Source organism: Microtus ochrogaster, chromosome 8 (genome assembly GCF_000317375.1).
Source record: "Microtus ochrogaster isolate Prairie Vole_2 chromosome 8, MicOch1.0, whole genome shotgun sequence".
Classification (NCBI taxonomy): domain Eukaryota; kingdom Metazoa; phylum Chordata; class Mammalia; order Rodentia; family Cricetidae; genus Microtus; species Microtus ochrogaster.
Genome location: NC_022015.1, coordinates 35,627,015 through 35,649,050, shown reverse-complemented (window position 1 = coordinate 35,649,050; position 22,036 = coordinate 35,627,015). Strand labels below are relative to the sequence as shown.

General features: G+C 54.6%; 2 protein-coding genes across 2 annotated transcripts; one reads left to right on the top strand and one right to left on the bottom strand.

Annotated features, from left to right (window-relative positions):
- Positions 1-273: 273 nt before the first annotated feature.
- On the top strand, positions 274-18,275 carry Trpm5 (transient receptor potential cation channel subfamily M member 5). Its single transcript, XM_005351577.3, has 24 exons — positions 274-390; positions 725-905; positions 1,539-1,705; positions 2,372-2,555; positions 3,962-4,026; positions 4,160-4,351; positions 4,630-4,732; positions 6,281-6,399; positions 6,752-7,090; positions 7,156-7,296; positions 7,404-7,527; positions 7,965-8,110; positions 8,770-8,882; positions 9,034-9,126; positions 9,477-9,735; positions 10,362-10,480; positions 10,661-10,793; positions 11,434-11,608; positions 14,269-14,422; positions 15,377-15,558; positions 16,033-16,165; positions 16,834-16,906; positions 17,286-17,352; positions 17,681-18,275. Exons 1-24 carry the CDS (start codon positions 274-276, stop codon positions 17,767-17,769), a joined length of 3,468 nt encoding a protein of 1,155 aa, XP_005351634.1. The 3' UTR covers positions 17,770-18,275.
- Positions 18,276-18,986: 711 nt separating this feature from the next.
- Tssc4 (tumor suppressing subtransferable candidate 4) lies at positions 18,987-22,002 on the bottom strand. The gene is made up of 2 exons (XM_013347888.2): positions 20,199-22,002; positions 18,987-20,115 (listed from the first exon to the last, which is right to left on the bottom strand). Exon 2 carries the CDS (start codon positions 20,091-20,093, stop codon positions 19,140-19,142), a length of 954 nt encoding a protein of 317 aa, XP_013203342.1. The 5' UTR covers positions 20,094-20,115; positions 20,199-22,002; the 3' UTR covers positions 18,987-19,139.
- Positions 22,003-22,036: the final 34 nt, after the last annotated feature.

The following is a 22,036-nucleotide window of genomic DNA, read 5'->3' as shown; positions in this document are numbered from 1 at the left end:
GTGCGTTGGAGTCCAGATGCCCGGAGTTCGGTAAGTGTGGGGAACAGGGGCAGGCAGGTGGGTTGCTGCGCCCCTCTCCCCTGTGGGGAATGAGCTGACTCTAACTACAGCTACTGTGAAGAAGATGGTAGAGGCATGGAAGGTGGGGCCAGCAGGTGGGCAGCTACCTCATGTCACCTGGGATGACATGACCTCTTCTTTCCCTGTGAAGAGGGGAAGAGGGTGGCTACTCCACTCTCTGGGTTCCATCATATGTCTCACAGAGAAGTCACCATGCAGACTTCCCAGAGCGTCTGCCCTGGAAGCCCTCCAGATACTGGCGATGGATGGGAGCCAGTGCTATGCCGGGGAGAGGTCGACTTCGGAGGGTCCGGGAAGAAGCGAGGCAAGGTAGGGGTGCAGAGACCCCGACCAGATGGGCAAAGGTTGAGAGTTGCTTCCTGCACTTGTGATAATGGGAACCATGAGGTCCGGGACTCCTGCCTTACCCCCTACTCACGAGGGAAAGATATAATAAAACGACCATTATCACACAGGCCTTACCCCAAGAGGGTTCTAGGGCCCACTCATCTGTGCCTTGCCCTTAAGCCCAGCCTCCTCTCCCATGCCCAGAATCCTTCAGGAACTCCCTCCAACCTAACATTTACCTTATTCTTGGAATCCCCCAACCCAATGCTGCCTACCTGTGCCCTGACTCTGAACTCATCTGCCCCCTACCCCGCAGTTTGTGAAGGTGCCAAGCAGCGTGGCCCCCTCTATGCTCTTTGAACTCCTGCTCACCGAGTGGCACCTGCCAGCCCCCAACCTAGTGGTGTCCCTGGTGGGCGAGGAGCGGCCTTTTGCTATGAAGTCCTGGCTTCGGGACATCCTGCGCAAGGGGCTGGTGAAAGCAGCTCAGAGCACAGGTAAGGCTCTCCCTGGCCTGGGCCTACCTGGCCTGCTGCCCTGCTTGTCACTGGGAGGGGGAAGCCAAATCAGCGAGCTCCAGGTTCATCAGAGACTATTTTACACAGACGAGATGAATGGCACCTCTGGCCAACACATGTGCCTGTCCCCACATAGGTGTCCTGCACACACAAACGCACACCCAGCAGGAGGGGTGGGGGTTCTGAGTCTCTCGCTGCAGAAGTGATTATAATAAAGGAATGATTCACAGTCAGAAGGAAGTGGGAGCTTTGTCATCCTGGTCCTCACCCAGAACATGTTACCTGAAAGCATCTCTGCCAAATCTTGGAGAAGATCACTATCTGCCACACACATCTCCTCCTTGAGCCTTAGTGTCCCCATCAGATTCAGAGTGCTCCCTGCAGCTGGGCATGTTGGTGCATACTGTACTCCTAGCACATGGAATGCTGAGGCAGGGGAATTATTTCAATTTACAGGCTAGACTACACTCTGAAGACCCTTTCTGGGGGAAGGAGAATAAAAGCATTTCCCATCACCTGATCCCTGGATCTCTGACTGTAATATGGCTAGGGGATGAAGTTGGGCCAGCCAGCTATGAGGACTCCAGAACCTTTCTCTCCCAACTCCCACAGGTGCTTGGATCCTGACCAGCGCCCTCTGTGTAGGCCTGGCCCGTCATGTTGGGCAGGCTGTACGTGACCACTCTCTGGCTAGCACATCCACCAAAGTTCGCGTAGTGGCCATCGGAATGGCCTCTCTGGACCGTATCCTTCATAGTCAGCTTCTACATGGTGTCCAGGTTAGTGACAGGTTCATGGCTCCAAGGCTGTAAAGGGCTCAGTAAGCTTGTGTAGGTAGAGGAAGCTATGGACAGACTGGAGGACTATGTTACCCACAGAGACTCTGAGAGTATTGAGAGGTGGGGAACAAGTATGGGCTTCAGTGGGAAGAAAGACATTGGTTGCACAGGGCTCAGCACTGCCCAGCAGGTGGCAGCATCACTCAGGAATAAGGGTGGCAACCTGCTACACTTCTCTAGGGAGCCAGACGGATAGCACTCAGAGCCCAGCCTAGCTGGACTGCTGTCCTAACGTGCCGGAAAACCCTGGCCAGGTGGCTTCTGCTCTCTGGTATTCATTCACATCCCCCACTCTGTGGACTGTGTAAGGCATAGCCAATGAGAAGCCCAGGAGGCCCCACTGAGGTGAAGTCTGGACCCCAGCCCAGAAGAGTCTAGAAGGTGGAGCTTTCACAGCCCTGGCCCCAGCTGTTTCCATGGTTCACTCATTCCAGGGAGGCCCCCGGCCCAGCAGTCCAGCCTCCCTCTGCCTGAGGGGTGGGGACTCTGAGGCCTTGCGGAAGCCTTGCCCAGGGCCCCAGCATGGCGTGCACAGGGCAGCAAGGCCCAGCCAAAGCTGCTCCTGAGGTCCCTACCTCTCCATGTCTTCCCAAATGCTTGGCACAGGAAGATACTCCCATCCACTACCCTGAAGATGAGGGCAGCATCCAGGGACCTCTCTGCCCCCTGGACAGCAATCTCTCCCACTTCATCCTGGTGGAGCCTGGTGGCCTCGGGAGTGGGAACGGACTGGCAGAGCTACGGCTGAGCCTGGAGAAGCACATCTCTCAGCAGAGGACAGGTTATGGGGGTAAGGCTCACTCCAGATGCACAGGCAGCATCTTGGGGATGCAGACATGGTGATATGATACACAGTTAATAGAGAATGAGTGGGAAAAGGCCTTCCAGGAAGAATCCCCACCCCACCCCACCCCCACTCCCGCCGCATGCCTGAGCATAAAGACCTGGGAAGAAGAGCTGTTGGGGTGGGATGGGAGAGTGGCACAGCTGGGCAGGATGGCCCTGGCTAGGCAGCCACCTCTTGGCCAGATAGCAGGACAGCTGCCACTGTTTTAATTGGCACTGTTCTGACTGCAGACTCTGCTAGCCCATTAAGGCTTCTAAGAGGTGCAGTCCCGTCCACTGCCACCAGGGGGCAGAAATGCCTGAAGGAATGGGTACATCTGTGGCTAGTGGAGGGTGTGAAAAAGAGATGGACTGGGAAAATCATAGCAGACGAATGATATGTATAAATGACTATACCATTGCTTAGCATGTGTGTGAATAGTATATCAACAAGCAACCATGTAATTCTTTGGTGAAGCCAATGGAAACAGGTCTGTATCTGACACCACAAAGGCCTCCACAGGACCCCAGCAGTTTGGGGTTGCTCCCACCCGCTTCTATCACTTTGTTGGCCCAGTGTGTCTCTTGTGATGTGGAGCGACTCTGTCCTAGGCTGGTAGAGTGGCTACCTAGCCATAGGGCTACCCTTGGATGTGGTCGGTGCCACAAGGCCTCACATCTCACAGGTTACTTTGCTTACCTGCCAGCCCTGAAGAGTACAGACAGACAGCTGAAGTCTTGGCCCACGGTCAGGGATTTGATACACTATCTTGGTTGAAAGTGAGAGGGGTAAAGCCACCGTCGCTCGGTTAGTAGAGTGCTTGCCTGTGGCACACAATGCTCTGGGCACACAATGCTCTGGGTTCAATCTGCAGCACGGAATGAACGGCAGGCGGTGGCACATGCTGTAGTCCTAGCACTCTGGAGATGGAAACAGGGACATCGTCCTAAACTACACTTCAAAATCCAAGACCAGACTGGGCTACGTCAGACCCTGGTTTTGGTTTTGGTTTTGGTTTGTTTTTTAAAAGAAAGCAGGCGGTGGCACATGCCTTTAATCCCAGCACTTGGGAGTCAGAGGCAGGTGGATCTCTATGAGTTCAAGGCCAGCCTTGTCTACAAAGTGATTTCCAGGACAACCAGGACTGTTACATAGAAAAACCCTGTCTCAAAAAGGAGAGAGAGAGAGAGAGAGAGAGAGAGAGAGAGAGAGAGAGAGAGAAAAGCTTTTTGGCAGGGTGTGCCTGAAACATGGTAGCTGGAGGGGGGTTCCTGAGATTGGGGGGGTTGTTCTACTTAATGAGGAGGACCTGAGTTTCTCTCTTTCTGAGCATCAAGTGGCCTCATGGCTGCTATACCCACAACCCACAGGCACCAGCAGCATCCAGATACCTGTCCTTTGCCTACTGGTCAACGGTGACCCCAGAACTCTGGAGGTAAGGACAAGGGAGAGGAAGGGTCTGACTGGAGTCAGGGAGGATGTGGTGGTTTCCTATGGTACCCCGGGGTAGTGTGGAGGGCTGAGGCACCTCCTAAATGTGTATCTGGATGTCACCTCTACCTCCCTAGAGGATTTCCAGGGCAGTGGAGCAGGCTGCCCCGTGGCTGATCCTGGCAGGTTCTGGGGGCATCGCTGATGTACTTGCCGCTCTGGTGAGCCAGCCTCATCTCCTGGTGCCTCAGGTGACTGAAAAGCAGTTCAGAGAGAAATTCCCTGGCGAGTGTTTCTCTTGGGAAGCCATTGTGCACTGGACAGAGCTGGTGCGTGCAGCTAGGGGTCGCTGTGGCCATGTGCTGCGTCTCTCCTCCCAGCAACCCCTGGGGTGGGGATGTCCTTCCTGAAAGTCCTGCAGGCCTTGCCTGTGCCCTCTCTCCCATCCCATCTTGGAATCAAGCGGGTCCTTGTGTAGCAGTGAGAGCAGCCAGCCAGCCTGTCAGGCTGAGCTGCTGAGCTAGGCCTGTGGGTCCGCGGGGCAGAATGGTTTGTCTGAAGACCCTTCCAGGCTCCATTCAGACCTCAAGCCTCTTCCTGGCCCTAGTTACAGAACATCGCTGCTCACCCCCACCTTCTCACTGTGTATGACTTCGAGCAGGAGGGTTCTGAGGACCTGGACACTGTCATCCTCAAGGCACTTGTGAAAGGTGAGCCGCCTAGACCTGCCCTCAGAGGCAGCAGGACTCAGCAGTGTCCGCAGCGGATGACTGTCTGGTGACTCAGATTTGCAAAGCCTTTCTGAAGTGTGCAGTCTAGTGACTTATAATCTGGCCTCAGGGCATTGTCACCACCACCAATACTGGAATTTTTCTATTACCTCCTCCCAAAAAGCCTTAGCAACTTCACCTTGTCCCCAGGCCCTGGTCTCCTACCTGCTTACCTGCTTTCTGTCTATAGATGTGAGCTTTGGGGCCACTTTGCATGAATGGAATTACAACCTGTATTGTTTGTACCCAGTTTCCCTCATAAAGCACAATGTCCCACAGACCCATTCCCCCTGGCAGATGGTGCCAGGAAACCCTGACTTCTAAGGCTGAGTTCTAATATTTACTGCGTAGATGTACCATGCATCTGTCCACTTGGCCACTGATAAAGATGTTGGATTACCACCCAGGCTTGTCAGTACAGTGGGGCTGACCTGGAACAGGTGTACACAGGCTGGAAGCTGGGCAAGGCAGTGTTGGGGAAGGAATGGGGGCATACCTGAGTAAGGGGCCACTCCAAGAGGGCCTGGTACACCTGGGGCTGAGGATGCACTCAGTCGGCAGAATGTTTGAGCCAGGCAGTGGTGGCTCACGCCTTTAATCCCAGCACTTGAGAGACAGAGGCAGGTGGATCTCTGCAAGTTTCAGGCCAGCCCAGTCTATAGAGTGAGGTCCAGGATAGTCTGGGATATACAGTGAAACCCTGTCTCAAAAACAAAAACAAAAAATTTACCTAGCAGCCGGGCGGTGGTGGCGCACGCCTTTAATCCCAGCACTCGGGAGGCAGAGGCAGGCGGATCTCTGTGAGTTTGAGACCAGCCTGGTCTACAAGAGCTAGTTCCAGGACAGGCTCCAAAACCACAGAGAAACCCTGTCTCGAAAAACCAAAAAAAAAAAAAAATTTACCTAGCATATACAAGGCTCTGGGTTCAATTTCATCACCTCATGAACCAGCTGTGATAGCTTACCCCTGATAGGCAGGAGGATCAGCAGCTCAAAGTCATCTTTGGCTGCATAGAAAGTTCAAGGTCGTTCTGGTCTACAAAAGGGCAGCTCTGGGTTTAGCCACTTGCCTTCCCAAGACAGTGAGGCCTAGGGAGCCTGGGAGCCCAGGACCACATGTGACTTTCAATGAGTCCCAGCTTCATGGAGACAAAAGCCTGGCGCTCTTAATCCTGGGGTTTGGGAGTAGCTGTGGCCTTCGGTGAAAGTGTACAGCCATCCCCATGGGAGAAGTGTGTCTGCATGAGAGTGTACGGCCCTGCCCTGTTTGTGGGCAAGAATATGTTGGCCAAGATGCTACATTACTGAAAACAGGACTGCGCCTCCTGTGCAGTCTAAGTCCAGGAGGTTCCGGGATGTTGTCCCTGAGTGTTTAGTTTAGTCATGTGCCTCTTGCTGCTGTTCAAAGGCAGCTGCCAACCCCCATCAAGTCCACAGAGAGTTCCAGTTCCTCCCCTCCATCTCTGTGGGACTCCCTCCCTCCCACAGCCTGCAAGAGCCACAGCCAGGAGGCCCAAGACTACCTAGACGAGCTCAAGTTGGCTGTGGCCTGGGATCGCGTGGACATTGCCAAGAGCGAGATCTTCAATGGCGACGTGGAATGGAAGGTGCCCCCTACCCAGACCTGATTCGGGAACACTGGTCAGAGAATGCACTGAGGCCTGAGGAAGCAGGGTCTCAGGGGTATCAGCTGGGCCCACTCTGTTCCAGCTGTTGTCCTGGAGGGGGTCAGAATGACATTAGGGAATCCCCAAAGTCCAAGCTGGGGTGTTAGAGTCCTGACACTCTTATTGTCAACTCAGCAGCCCTTTCCTATCTCTAGCCCCCGAGTCCTGTATGCTCTGCTGACCCATGCCTGCTCCAGTCTCAGAGTACAGGTTGGGGTGCCCAGGAGAGGATGTCCAGCCCCTCTTTCTCCCTCTTACTGTCCTGATCTCCTCCTCTACTGGGTTAATCCAGTCCTGCGACCTGGAAGAGGTGATGACGGATGCCCTAGTGAGCAACAAGCCTGACTTCGTGCGCCTCTTTGTGGACAGCGGTGCTGACATGGCCGAATTCTTAACCTATGGGCGGCTGCAGCAACTTTACCACTCGGTATCCCCCAAGAGCCTCCTCTTTGAACTGCTACAGCGTAAGCATGAGGAGGGCCGGCTGACGCTGGCTGGCTTGGGTGCTCAGCAGGCCCGGGAGCTGCCCATTGGACTGCCTGCTTTCTCACTCCACGAGGTCTCCCGTGTACTCAAGGATTTCCTGCACGATGCCTGCCGTGGTTTCTACCAAGATGGGCGCAGGGCAGAGGTGAGTAGAACCAGGTTGGGCCAAGGTGTGCTGAGCGGGTTGAATGTTGATGCCCTGTTCTGTAGGAGAGAGGACCGCCCAAGCGACTGACAGGCCAGAAGTGGCTGCCAGACCTCAATCGGAAGAGTGAGGACCCTTGGAGGGACCTGTTCCTCTGGGCTGTGATGCAGAACCGTTATGAGATGGCCACATACTTCTGGGCCATGGTGAGCAGTCACCCCAGTCCATGGCTCCCTTGGCATCCTGAGAAACAGACTGGAGAATGGTGGGACAGTTGGGCCACCTTCTAAGATCCTGTCTTTCCATCTTCCAGGGCCAGGAGGGTGTGGCTGCTGCTCTGGCTGCCTGCAAGATCATAAAGGAAATGTCCCACCTGGAGAAGGAAGCAGAGGTGGCCCGCACCATGCGTGAGGCCAAGTATGAGCAGCTGGCCCTGGGTGAGTGACAGGCAGAAGGCCTCTTCTTCTCTTCCCCTGAAGACAGGGAAGTGGCTGTCTACAGAAAGTAGTTCAGAGTAACCCTCATGGCCTCCTATGTACAGCACAGAACTCAGGGCAGTTACTCCTGGGAGTGGAGGTTGGTCAAAAAGTCCCGACAGGGAGGTGGAGAGGTGACAGGCCCCAGTACATGATAGCTACGTAGTAGGCCCTACCACAGAGTGAAAGGTGTTTGGCAATTAAGGCCCTCACAGTACTAAGAGAAGGTCAGAGGTTGAGAAGGACCCTGGGACCAAGCAGGCACTCTCAGTGGCTCTGTAGCATGGGAGGCCTGGTTGGAGCGTAGAAAACAGATGCAGGATATATGTATGCTGCAGAAGACGGGGATCCAGGGGCCAGACATCAGCACCCTGTTCCAGCAGTTGGCTTTTGTGCAGATCTCTTCTCCGAGTGCTACAGCAACAGCGAGGACCGTGCCTTCGCCCTGCTGGTACGCAGGAACCACAGCTGGAGCCGGACCACTTGCTTGCACCTGGCCACTGAAGCCGATGCCAAGGCCTTCTTTGCCCATGATGGTGTGCAAGTGAGTGGCTTATCCTCCTAAGGATGGCCTGGGGTGAAGGCGCGTTGGCAGGGCCCAGGCTACCCACCCAGAACACTGATGTACCTCAGCTAATGTCCCAGCCTACAGTTTCCAGCCCATGCCCAAGCAACATATGGAAGGGACCAGGAAGGGTAGCTGGTCCTTCATCAGGGATGCTTTTCTAGCTTGGTTCTTGGACCCAGTAACACCTGTTCTCAGTTTGGTTGTCCTTAACCCCAATTCACAATTCTGTTATTGAAAGGTTACAACAGGGCTGGGGGTGTGGCTCAGTAAATAGAGTATACAGCATGCACGAAGCCCTGGGTTCAATCCCTAAAACTGAATAAATCAGGTGTGGTGACCCCTGACAGCAATCCCATCATTAGGGAGGTGGAGACAAGAGGACCAGGAGTTCAAGGCCATCCTCAGCTGGGTAGTTCACAGCTTTCCTGAGTTATAAGAGAGTGCCACAAAGACAAAAGAAGGGAAGGAGGAGGGCAGGTTGTGAACAGTCAAACATGTGTTTCTGGAAAGAGTCTGACCTTCTGCCAAGCAGGTGCACAGGTGGGGGCCTGAGAGGGTCTGTGCACCTCAGGCACAGGGCCCTGTGTAAGTGAAAGTGTGATGGTAGGCAGCCAGAACATGGGACTTTATTCTAGGCATTCCTGACCAAGATCTGGTGGGGAGACATGGCCACAGGCACGCCCATCCTACGGCTGCTGGGTGCCTTCACCTGCCCAGCCCTCATCTATACCAACCTCATCACCTTCAGGTAGGTTATGTAGGCAGCAGCAGGAGCCAGAGTCTCTCACTGTTCCCACTTCTCATAGCCCAATGCCCAATTGGCTATGTGAGCCCTCCTTCTCGGTGGGCCTAGTACTTCCTTCTTCTGAGTGCTTGGGATAGCCTTCCCTGTGTTGCAGTGAGGATGTACCACAGAGGATAGGCCCGGAAGAGCTGCAGGAGCCAGACAGCTTGGATATGGAAAAGAGCTTCTTGTGCAGCCAGGGTGGCCAGTAAGGAGTGGCGGGGGGGGGGTGTGAAATGGATAGAGGGGGGCAGGAAGGATGAAGCGAGGAAAGATGGGAGGAGCTAGGAAAATGGGAAAGGTAGACTGAGCCCAGAAAGACAGAGGGCAAGGAAAATGGAGGAGACTATAGAAGGGATAGAGGGGGCTGAGAAGGATAGAGAAGACTGGGGATCATGGGAGTTAAGAATGGAGGAGACTGGGAAAGATGAAGAGAGAGGAAGGACTACCACTCAGCAGTGGCCGGTGGTTAGACACAGGTAGACAGAGGTGAACTCCCATGGGGGTACGGTGGTTAGGTGCCTCCTCACCATGGTGACCTCCTTTGCACCCACACAGATTGGAGAAGCTGACAGAGACACCAAGGGCTCCAGGCGAACTGGGCCCACAAGCCGCCTTCTTGCTCACACGGTGGCGGAAGTTCTGGGGAGCGCCTGTGACTGTGTTCCTGGGGAACGTGGTCATGTACTTTGCATTCCTCTTCCTCTTCACCTATGTCTTGCTGGTGGACTTTCGACCACCTCCCCAGGGACCATCTGGGTCTGAGGTCACCCTCTATTTCTGGGTGTTCACACTGGTGCTGGAGGAAATCCGACAGGTCAGTGGGGAGCTTGGACCTCTCCTGGGCTCTGCAACTCAGGCTGTGTTATGTGTAGCTCCAGGCAGGGCCTGCTGTGAGGGCTAGGACTGTCCATCTATAGAACAAGACCACAGTGTGACCTTTCTGTCAACCCAGGCTACTGTGCCATGGTCCTGGTCAGGCTGAGCCCCAATCCCAGCTCCAGACCCAGCCCTTATTTTGATCAGAATAAGCCTGATCTTCGTCACAGTCTTGATGTCCATCACAGTCAGAGCCCTGAGCATGACTTCAGCTCCATCCTGAGCCCTGAGCCCTGCTCCAGATTGATCATGATTCCCTAGCAGAGTCTGAACCCTGGCCTGAGTCACTGACACTCTGGCTAAGTCCAGACACTCAATGTAAACTGACCCTGAGTTCAGTCACAGACAGTTCTGACTCAAGTTCAGCTGGACCTCATTTTTTGTTCCCAGACTCAGCCCTGAAATATCTTCAGCTGATACCCCCAGCCCCAACCATATACTGGCTCCTAGTCACCAGCTGATTCTGATCAGCTTGGCAAACTGAGCCCTGATCCATGCAGATTCTACTCTGGTCTCAGGGAAGTGAAGCCTGGCTGCTGTAACCAGACTTCCTCCCTCCGCCAGGGCTTCTTTACAGACGAGGACACACGCCTGGTGAAGAAGTTTACTCTGTATGTGGAGGACAACTGGAACAAGTGTGACATGGTGGCCATCTTCCTGTTCATTGTCGGTGTCACCTGTAGGTCTGTAGCCTCCACTGGGCTGGGTGGGCAGGTCTAGGAGGCCCACTCAGACCTCTGGAATCCTGGTGTAGTCCTGGAAACTACCCTTTGGCCATTTGGCGAGCCTACATTGTATCTTGGGGGAAACCTCTTGATGTCCATGGGCACCTGCGGCTCTACCCAGCCGTTGTCTCTCTCCAGAATGCTGCCCTCAGTGTTCGAGGCTGGCCGCACTGTTCTGGCCATCGACTTCATGGTGTTCACACTTCGGCTCATCCACATCTTTGCCATTCACAAGCAGCTGGGTCCTAAAATCATCATTGTAGAGCGGATGGTGGGTCCTGGGGACCCTGATCCTTGAGGGGGATGAGGCACTGGGTCCCCAGCCTTGGATAGATGGAACACCTAACCCAGAGGATAGTGAGTCCTCAGGATCCTAAACCCATTGAGGGTGAGTCCCCTGGAGCCCCAGCCCTGGATAGTTGAGAAGCCCAAAGGAAAACTGACTCAGATGGAAAGGGCCCTGGGCTTTAACTCTAGATGAGAGTAAGCCACTACTGTGTCCACCTAAAGGAGGGATTCCTGTCATCCTAGCCTTGGGTAGATGAGATCCTAGCCCTGGGTGGAGGTGAGCACCCTGGAACCCTAACTTGGGTTAGAGGTAAGCCCCTTGGACCTTGACCTTGGGTGGTGATGAGCCCTGTGGTTGTGCTATCCCAACCCTGGCTAGCAGCGAGAATCCTGGAATCTTCAACCCTGAATGGGGGTAGGTCCTGAAACCCCAGCCAAGGTGGTGGTGAGAACCCTGACACCATAGGCCTGAGAGGGGATGATCCACCTGGAACTCTAACCCTTGGTTGGGGTAAGAACCCAGAAACGCCAGCCCTAGGTGAGAGTAAGCTCTCTGGACTCCCACATGGAGGAAAGTGAGTTCCCATTCAGTCCATCTGTGACTGTGACCCTCCCCCTTGCAGATGAAGGATGTCTTCTTCTTCCTCTTTTTCCTGAGCGTGTGGCTTGTGGCCTATGGTGTGACCACTCAGGCCCTACTGCACCCCCACGACAGCCGTCTGGAGTGGATTTTCCGCCGAGTGCTCTACCGGCCTTATCTGCAGATCTTTGGGCAAATCCCTCTGGATGAGATTGATGGTTTGTGCTGAGCCAGGAAGGTGGGCTGGTGGGCTCCAGGATATGTGGTCCTCTGCTGGGACTTCTGTGTCACCAAGGCCCTGGCTGGAAATACCTGAGACAATCCTAATTTTAGGCCACAGGCCTTGCGTACCTTCCAGGCTGGGATCCAGAGGCAGGGCAAGACACAGCCAATCATAGAACCCCCACCTTTTCCCTGACTGGGAAGTAGGCCATGGAGATCCCAAATAGCCAGAGCTGGCTTTCCGTCTGAGGAGGCCGAGGGCTGGGTTGGCTCTTGGAGACAGAGGTCTTGTGAGGGGCAGAAAATGGACAGACACTATGAGCACAGCATGAAGAACCCAGGCCACCCTGGCCATTCCATGCTGCTTTGCCTGGCTGAAGTCTCCACGTGATCCATCTGCTCACCACTTCCAACTGAACCCACTTCCATTAAGAATCCATCCAGCTTGTGTGTGCTGCCTGTTGGGGTGTGGCTTGTTTGTAATCATGGGTGTCCCTTCAAGGTAGGCCCTGCACCTAGCTAGGGCTGATGGAGATCCTAGGAACTTCATGAAAAGTGGGTGCAGCTGGGTACTTACAGCAGGGGTCTTGTGGGTGGTGGAGGAAGGAAAACACTGGAGCCAGAACGGGGAACTGTGAGGACCTAGGGGGACCAAGATTGGGCAGAGGGATCTGGTTCATTAGACAGGAAAAGGGCTTAGAGAGTGGGGGCTTAGGACAACAGCTCCACTGAGCATGCACAGGCTTAGAGATGGGGTACAGATGGAGGCATAAGGGTGAGTGTTCATGCTAGTGTCAAGGGACTTAGGGTTAGTCAACCATGGAGCTATGCAATTTGAATAGTCAGTAGAGACCTGACCCTGGCCATCCTGGGAGAGGCCAGGTCAGCAATCACAACACTTGATGAATATTTGTCAATAGAGGACAGTGAGATTGGAGCAAGCCCAGGCCTCTGATGACAGAAGGGCTGGGAATTAATTTCGAATTGGAGTGTTCCCAAGTCATACCCTGGGCTTCTTCTCCCCACCCTAGCACCTTTGGTGTTTGCTCAACTTAAGCCATCATTTTCCTAGCCATTAGCTTAAGCAGGTATTGCCTGCCTCTCCCCTCCCCCTCACCATATGGCCTCATGACCCCAGTCCCTGGAGGCAGAAAGAGGAAGTTGAGTGCCCTGGGCAGAGCAGCTCTGGGGTCTCAGTTCTCTAGTGACTACAATTCTGGTCTCTCTTGCACAGGCATTGGGAAACAGGCTCAGGCCAACTGGCAGCCTAGAAGGGCAGCGGGTTGGAAGGGCTTTAGTCTAGACATGGAGGCCACCGCAGGGTCAGCAGAACCACCATGGATATGATGGGCATAGCGAGGCATGAAGCAGTTTTGCCAGTCCCCTTGTTAGTTCCCCACACAGAATCTACTAGGCCGAGAATAAACTGGTATTCTCTAACATGTCTGTGCTCAGAGGGAAACTAAGGTCTGGCTAATTCTGGCCCACTTTGTGAGGTATAGAGACAGGGGAAGCCCTTCCCTTCCCTTCCACCCCTTCATTCCCCTTCACACCACACTTTCTCCTCTTTCACCAAACTCTGGACTCTAGGGTCAAATTGTGCTCAACCAGGCCATGTGGGCCTTCTCAGACCTCAGGCAGGTGCAGACTTATGGCTTCACAAAGTGGGGCTTGGCCACTCCTCTGGGGACCTTGGGAGGAAAGAGAGTGGGGGAACAGCATCGTTCATAGGCTTGGGGCTGCTAAGGTGAAAAGATGAGATCCGGCTGTCTCAGAAGGCTGCATACACCCCTCCATACAACACTCATTTACTGTCCAATGGGTTGACAGCTCATCATAACTCAATAGGGCAACAAGGCAGGAATTTGTCCTAGAGAGGGAGACAGGGTCAGAGAAACACTAGTATATACAGGTAGACCTTGAAAATCCAACATAGCAGAATTGCACCCCACACAGCCTCCCTGGAGTGTCACTTGTAACACAGAGCTCTGGAAGAACAGGAATAGAACCTGCACGCAGGCACATAAGTCCACACTTACTTACATGGCAGTCATCCACCAGCACAAAACCTGGAGAAGATGGAATGGAACCAGGAGCAGGGATGGTAACCTCAGCCCGTGCTGCCCTGCAAGCTTGGCCAGGTGTAACAAAGGTGGGGACCTAGAGGGGGAAACTCATAAGTAAAGGGGCTAACAGCTCAAAGGGGCTAATGTTGTGGCCTAGAACCCTAGAGGGGATGCCCAGGACAGTGGAAACTCCCAGAGTGGGCAGACACACTTCCAGCTGGGAGCCCTGGGTTGGAAAGGCACAGATAGTAAGCCCTTCTGGGGTAGGTGGAGGAATTGTTTCATGCAATGACAGACAGAAATGGGTTCCATGACTCTTGTATCTTCACTTCTGTTCCTCACATGGACTTGGCTTGCCTCCATGCCCTGTCACCTTTCCTGGAATTCAGCAGAAAATACAGATGATACGTAGTCCACCTGTTAGTTTGGTGCAACTAGGGCTGGCTTCCACAGTGGCACTTTTGGTGCTTTGTGGTTCACATAGCCAGCCCTTTGTGAACCAGGCCCCTGGCTGCCTAGCCAGACTAGGACGCTGGTGGCCTCAGCTTGGAACCACATTCCCAGTCTGAAGATGTCTGTTTGTCTTGCAGAGGCCCGTGTGAACTGTTCGCTTCATCCTCTACTGCTGGAAAGCTCGGCTTCCTGCCCCAATCTCTATGCCAACTGGGTGGTCATTCTCCTTCTGGTCACTTTCCTGCTGGTCACTAATGTGCTACTTATGAACCTGCTGATCGCCATGTTCAGGTACCCCCTCTTCTCCTGGACACCTGCCCTCACTACATTCCTGCTCGAGCTTCTCAGTGGAACTGGTTTCAGGGTGCCAGCAGAGATAGGACCTGTGTCTTAGCTACAGGACACATGGCCAAGGCCTTGCCTTATAAGCTGCTTATAAGACCTAGTCCCTTTCGCTGTTGTGTCCACTGGGCTGGCCCTGTAGTAGAAAGCCAATGCCCCAGCTCAATGCCGGATGTCTATCCTGCTAGGAAGGAGAGTGAGTCTACAGGCATGGGGACTCAGGCCTGTGAGTATGTCCCACGGCAGTACACTTGAGTCTGTGACTGAGGGGTGCTGGCCCCTGTCTTAGTTTTCTTTCCATTGCTGGGCTAAAACTGCTTGAAGCAGTTTTAGGAAGTGCAACTTAGGAAGAGGCATGGTTTACTTCATCTTACATGCCCAGATCACAATCCATCACCGAGGGAAGTCGGGGCAGGAGCTCAAGGAACGCAGGAACCACACAGGAATGGTGTTTGCTAGTTCACTCAGGTTCACGTTTAGCTGGACTTCTTACACAGCCCAAGACCTTTCACACAGCGAATGGTGCGGCCCACAATGGCTTGGGCCCTCCTACATCAAATAATAGTCAATATAACCCACCACAGACATATGCACGGGGCAATGGGATCTTGGCAGTCGCTCAGTTGTGACTGTCTTCTCAGGTGACTCTAGATGGTCAAGTTGACAGTTAAACCTATGTTAGCTTCCATCTCTGAAAGGGCTCCCAGTACAGGCCAGTTGCCCCCTGAATGCAATTAAGATGACATATAGGGAGTGGAGGGTAAATGGGGCGGGATGAAGGGTGGCAAGTGGGATCCAGGAGGGGTGGCATATAGGGTGGGAAGTGGTGCCGGGTTGAGGAAGGATGTTTCTATGGGTGGGAGAGCAGCTTATAAGGCAAGGGCTTGGCCATGTGTCCTGTAGCTACACATTCCAAGTGGTCCAGGGCAATGCCGACATGTTCTGGAAGTTTCAACGCTACCACCTCATCGTTGAATACCATGGGCGACCAGCTCTGGCCCCGCCCTTCATCCTGCTCAGCCACCTGAGTCTGGTGCTCAAGAGGGTCTTCAGGAAAGAAGCCCAGCACAAGCGTCAACATCTAGGTGAGGCCACAGGCTGGATGCCACTGTTCCCAAGGGTCCTAGCTGCCAGAGAAGACTCACAGAAGGGACTGGGGTTTCTTTTTTCTTTTTTTTGATTTTCGAGACAGGGTTTTGGTTCCTGTCCTGGAACTAGCTTTTCTAGACCAGGCTGGCCTCAAACTCACAGAGATCCCTCCTGCCTCTGCCTCCCTAGTGCTGGGATTAAAGGTGTGCACCACCACTGCCCGGCTGGGACTGGGGTTGCTCGTCTAGGCCCTGAAAGGCTAACCAAAGCCCCAGGCCCATACTAGACAGCCATAGGGCCATCCTGTCTCCTTGCAGCCCAAAATTCCTCCATGGGGCCTATTTCTGCCATCTGCCTTGTGCCCCACCTGGTGGCATCTGCACTAGTCCCTTGCCACAGCCTGGGCTTGGGCTCTGCCCTACGGACTCACACAGTTCTCCAAGGCTTGCTGCTGTCTCCCACCTTGCCAGAGAGAGATTTGCCTGCCCCCTTGGACCAGAAGATCATTACCTGGGAAACAGTTCAGAAGGAGAACTTCCTGAGCACCATGGAGAAACGGAGGAGGGACAGCGAGGGAGAGGTGCTGAGGAAAACGGCACACAGGTGGGCGACCTATGGGACTCCAGACAGGAGGCATGTGAGGCTCAGGCTGGCAGGTGTCACCATGCCTGTTCATGAGCTGCCCAAAGATGTAGAGAGGGCCCTACCTGGAGGCAGGTGGACTCAGATGCAGTGGGGCTGGGTTGACCTTGGTCAACCAGGTGTTATGAGGGGCAATAAGTCTGGGAGGGGCTCCCTAGTGCAAGCATACGGAGGCAAAAAAGTATCTAGTCTTTTCAGTAATGGTGGGATTTTGGGAACTGCCTTAAGGCTGATGAGACTCTTTAGTGCCAGTAATAGGACCTCTGAGCTGGGGAAACATGGCTGTGTCACAGGACCCAGCATTCCAGCCTCTTGCTCTAGGGGGAGGGTGTGGAGGGAGGGATGGGACATAAACCCCGTAATTAGGTATCTTTATGAATGGGACTCTGTCTTCATCCTCTCTCAAGTCTGAAGAGCCATCCCCAGACGATGCTGGGTGGTGGAAGGGCTGTGTCTCTGGGAGGACACAGAAGTGTTCCATATCTATAGACAGAGCCCAGATCCAGATTAAAAGGAGAGTAGCGTAGAGGCAACAGCAGACCGAGGCCGAGAAAGCAGTTAGGGCAGGCAGGCTCCCCCTGGTGGCGCGCCATGGAAGTGTCACATCTACGGCTGGCTCTGCTTTCCAGAGTGGACTTGATTGCCAAATACGTCGGGGGACTGAGAGAGCAAGAAAAGAGGATCAAGTGTCTGGAATCACAGGCAAGCCAGAAACCCACTGTCCATTCTTCTTGAGGTGGGGCCATCCTTCTGCTTCTATGGGAACTACCATAGCCCTGTACTAGCATTCTGATGGGCAGCATTAGGGCCGGGACAGAGTGGAGGGATTATGGACAGGGTAGATGAAATCTCAGGGTAGAAGCCTATGTTGGCCTATGCCTGTCCTTGCCCCAAGTCACTTTAGAGACCCACCTTTCTTCTAGAGCTGTTCCAACAAAACCTAGAATCTCCACCACTTCCTGTGACATGGGGAGCCTGGTCCAGAGTGAGGAGTCTTGGGGTCGCAGTTGCCCTGGCAGGAAGGGAGTCACATGGGAGGGACCCCGTGCCAAAGTCCGGCACCTCCCTTGGCTTCTTCCAGGCCAACTACTGTACGCTTCTCCTGTCCTCCATGGCTGACACAGTGGCTCCAGGCAGCACCTACTTAAGTAAGTGTTGTTCAGGCCATGGGAATGAGGTGGGCATGGGCTTTTCCCTTTGGCCACTGATTGGGGCAAAAGCAAAGCTGTAGCCTGAGCATCTGGCCCTGCCTTCCCCACCTGTGCTGGAAGTGCCTACCCCCTTGGCAGGCCGCTGTTCCCAAGGCATACAGGTGCCTGAGGCAGAGCCTTAGAGTGCCAAGGATCTGTCGGGTATGAAACCTGCTGGACAAGCGGCCTTATCACACTCCGTATCCTGGACCTTGCCTCTCTCTTGCCTTGTCCTGCCCCAGCTGGGGCTCCACAGCTGAAGGTCCTCTCCCTTCCTTACTCCCAGGCTCTCACAACTGTGGTCGCAGGAGTCAGCCAGTCTCTGCCAGAGACAGGGAGTACCCAGAGGCTGGCTTGTCACCCTCAGACACCTGACATGGAGGGACCACCTGTCCTAGAGCCCCAGACCTTGCCATCTTGGGGTCTACCAACCTTTCCCTACTCTCAGCAACTCCCAGAAATGGTCTTCCAGGCCTTGTCACACACTTCTTGGACATTCCTTCCTATGAAAATGAAATTGATGTCTCTTGGCGCCTATCTGGGAGCCCCAGCAGGAGGAAGTTCTTCTGGTCCTACCTAGAGCACTCACTGGACATCAGGAACTAAGTCCCCACACAGGACACCATCTGCCTAGGCTGAACTAAAGTGGGTCTAGACCCCTATCTCTACCCCGAGTTCCTAAGAAAACCACCTTTTAAACAGCAGCAGCAGTTTCTTTCTGCTCTCAAAGACCCGCAATTCATCAGCTGACCAGCTAGTAGAGCGCTGGTAATCACCAGCCTTGACCCTTCTGCCCCCACAGCATTATCTGCGAAACCGTTGTGGCAGTAACCCCAAGATACTGTCCAAGGGTACCCAATGATGCTATAAAGCCTGCAGACCACCTCGAACCAGTTACACTGGAAAGCAGGGATGGCTGAACATGCATTTCAAACACCTGGGGAGCATGGGGAGTTACCTAACCTATTGAACAGCATCTCGGTTGCTTCCATTGCTCTTCAAATTATATGACCATCCAGGCTGATCCCTCGTTTTTGGGAACACTGAAGTCCTGAAATAGGGACTACAGACGCTAGGGCAGACTTGGTATTTAGCAGGACAGGTTAGCTAGCTTAGTCCAAGACCCTGGCCTCCATATCAGGTACGCGGTATCTTTTCCGCACATCATTCTTTTCCTCCTGGGCTAAGCACCAGCTAAATGACCTAGCATCAGGAATGTCCTACACAGAGATCACAAGTCCTGGAGACATACCAGCTCTTTGGGTGGATACCTGCCCAACCTCCCTTGCTGACTCAATCTACCCTCTTCCTAAAACTGATCTGCACAGGCCTGGTGCTGAGACTGTGCTGGTTTCAGGGAGCAGATTATGTTCATCCATTACCATCAGGGGCACAAGGCTGGGCATGGCTATGAGCCCAGTCCCTCTGGGTAGGCTCACCAGTGGCAAAAATAAAGGACCATGGCAAACCTTCACAGCAGTTCCCACTGGAGTGGGGAAGGCAAAGAGGCCGATGTAGATGGAGTCCTGCAGTCAGGTGTCAAGGGCTGTTTGGACAGATCTTTTGAAGGGGGCCCAGAAAAATCCACAAAATCCAAAACATACCCCAAACCTTTATTGTCCACCCCAGGACAATGGGGCACAAGGGCTTCCAAGGTCCCACATTCCCAGCCAGGGCTGTTGCACAACACAGCTTCCCTCAAACCTGGGCTGGGCAGGTGAGGAGGTGGAGAGCTAGCACTGCAGTCAAACTGAGGGGCCTCTCTCAGACCCTGGCCCCTCGGGGTTACTGTCCCTGTTCCGGAAATGTTCTCTGCTCCGCTTCTTGCTGCCATGGAAACCAACAGCCTCCATCCCCGTGGGGTCTGAGGAGGACCCAGGGTGGTCAGCTCCTGAAGGTACCACTACCTCTTGCAGTCCCTGGTGGCCACTCCACTCCTCAGCCTCAGGCCCGGCCAGATGGGCCAGCTCCACAGAGGCCTCACCCCCAGCACTTGACACATCCCCCTTCTTTAGGATCCTCTTCCTCTCGGCCCTAGCCTCACTGCCTCGTACTGGTTTGGTAAAGACCACTCTCCCCTCTCCACAGCTAGAGGGATCCTGGTTGAAGGAGGGTACATAGTCTGTAGGGGATGCCTGGCTGCGAGAGCCCAGGAAGGCCAGAGCAGCAGCACGATTGTTCTGCTCACTGACTTCAGCCACATCTTCCAGACTGTACTTGGTCCAACGTTCAGGATGTGACACATAATCCGGCACAGGAGGCACCCTGATTGGGCCAGTGCTCTCATGCACTCTGCTCAGGTTCCTTGCCAGAGTCTGACTTGGGGGAGTCACAGGCCGTTTGAAGCTGCCATTGTCAGTCACACTAGTTTGGGGCGCAGAGGGCGGTGCCTGCCGGGCCGCACTCTCCAGACAATCAAAGATGCTGTGACTGCGCTGCGAGAAGGTGGAACTCATGCCTCGGAGGTGGAACGGCTGGACTGGGGTGGTGGGGACACCCGTGAGGGGTGAGGGAGGGTCATCAGGGCCGGAGTCCTCCTGGGCTTCCCCGGAAAGCCTCTCCGGGGACAAGACTTGCACCTCGGCACCACTAGGTAGGCTGAGGTCCGAGTCCGAGTCGCTGAGGGAGACGGTGTCGGAAGGAAGGGTGTCATCCTCGGTGGGTTCCTCAGCCTCCAAGCCAGTCTCCGCCTCCGCCATGCCGACCTGGGACCCTCCCCACCTGTAGCGAAAAGCCCAAGTTCCGCCGTAAGGGGTGTACTTAGGCCACGCCCCTCCGTGTCCTCCCAGGCTCCCCTCTTTCACCTCCACTACGTGCTAGGCGCCTCTGTTCACAGACGCTGCCCGGTCATCCAGCGAGCGACGGCCTCGCGAAGCTGAGTGCCTAAAGTGTGTCCACACGCGCACAGTTGTGGAGCTGCAGGTTAGATAGGGTTAAGGAATAGAGTCAACCATGAGAGCAGAGAAGTACAGACATATAAAGGATGCGCGCTGGGAGATGCTGGAGACAGGCTTTAGATCAGCAGAGCACAGCCTCTCCGGGTACACACCGCCACCGCAGGGACTACCCAGCCAGGTCCGGAGGAAGCGCCGTCAGGGAACTGGCCTAGTCGTGGGGTTCTAAGGAGGCCGACGCTCACCGTTCCGTGCACGTTGCAATACCCAGCGGCCTTTCCCAGCAGAGTCCCGCCGGTTCCGCGGAATTCGGCCCGTGGTTCCTGCCCACTTTCGCTCGGCTTTCTGGGAAACCGAGTCCCTGGCTGTCTGAATGGCACGACTTTAGTACATCAGGAACTACAACTCCCAGAAGGCAATGGACCAATGCCCAACGGGAGGTGTAACCTTTACGTACGCGCATCACCGAAAACCGGAGCGGACACGGAATTGACGAAAGAGGAAGAGGCGGAACCAAGGGGCCTCGATTCCCATAACACTCTAGGGCTAGGCCAGTCGCAGAGGGTTGAGGCCTTCAGCGCCGCCTGTCGGAACCCGCCTGAGCAGGGTTCGTTACAGGGAGGAAGTGCGTCACCACCCAATGCGGGCTCCAACTAGTTTCCTGGCCGGAAGTGGCGCCGGTCTTGTCCTCCGTTGGCTCTCTGGAGTGGGATGGGACTAAAGTCCTAGTTGGCTATTGGAATCTAGAGATGTGGTGGGCCCTGGAGTGTCGATTAGTTGGTTGGGGCAGCAGAGATTCGAGGCCGCTCCTCTGGGTTCTGCCTATTCGTACTTCGACAGGGACCCCACTTTTCAAAGCCGCACACAACCCCACTCCAGGCTTGGAGCTGTCCTCTTGCATCCCTGGGGACCAGGGTCTGAGGATACAGTGGGCTGCTTTGTGTTCCCCTTCTTCCCTAGTTCCTGAAGCTGCAGGCCACTCAACAGCCTTGGCCACTTGCTTCACAACATAGAGAAAGGGTTCCTTAGACCAGCAGCCCACCCAAGCAGGGAACAGGCTTGTACAGGGGTGGGGGAGATCGAGATCAGAACGCCCTAGTACAAGCTTGGGGTTCACTGACAAATCAGCCTCCTGGGAGGCTGCTAGGAGCTGGGATCTGAATCTTAGCCAGGCTTTCTCTCCCCTAGAGGCCAATTAAGTGTGCCAGCAGCCTGGGGGAGGGGCTCAGACAGGAGTCAAAGGGGAAAAGACAGTAGTGGTGGTAGCTGCTGGTGTCCAGGAGGTTGCTTAGCCTGACCCTTAGTTCACAGGGCTGAGCTCAGTGAGCTGCCGTCTTGCCTATTACTCCTTGAGACCATAGGCTAGAGCCACCCAGCTCTGTAGAACATTTCTAATCACCTAGATACTAGGGATGGGGCAGTGGTCTAACCTTTGCTGTGTTGTCCCTCAAAAGGGGTGTGGGGTATGGGTGGGGTGTTTTTGTAGCCTATCCCCAGCACTCTGTGAATTTTCCTGCTGTGTGGCTCCACCTACTCTGCTCAGCAGTGACTTGGCACGTCCAACAGATGAGTGGAAATGAGGTCAAGGCTGGTATAAGGTCAGCACTGAGCTCCTAGGACAGGGAGGTAGAAATGAGGGAGTACTCACATGGAGTGCTCCCTGGGTCCCAACCCTTCCCTCCCACTGTGTTCCACAGCCTCTCTTGGACTTGCTCACCCTGTGCCTGGTGAAGTTCAGAGCTGAGCCA

Excerpts from the sequence above, each read along its gene's own strand:
- Trpm5 (XM_005351577.3), top strand. The coding sequence starts at position 274 with ATGCAGACTTCCCAGAGCGTCTGCCCTGGAAGCCCTCCAGATACTGGC. Across the intron at positions 4,352-4,629 it reads TTGTGCACTGGACAGAGCTG|TTACAGAACATCGCTGCTCA; the intron begins GTGCGTGCAGCT and ends TCCTGGCCCTAG. Across the intron at positions 8,111-8,769 it reads TTGCCCATGATGGTGTGCAA|GCATTCCTGACCAAGATCTG; the intron begins GTGAGTGGCTTA and ends ACTTTATTCTAG.
- Tssc4 (XM_013347888.2), bottom strand. The coding sequence starts at position 20,093 with ATGGCGGAGGCGGAGACTGGCTTGGAGGCTGAGGAACCCACCGAGGAT.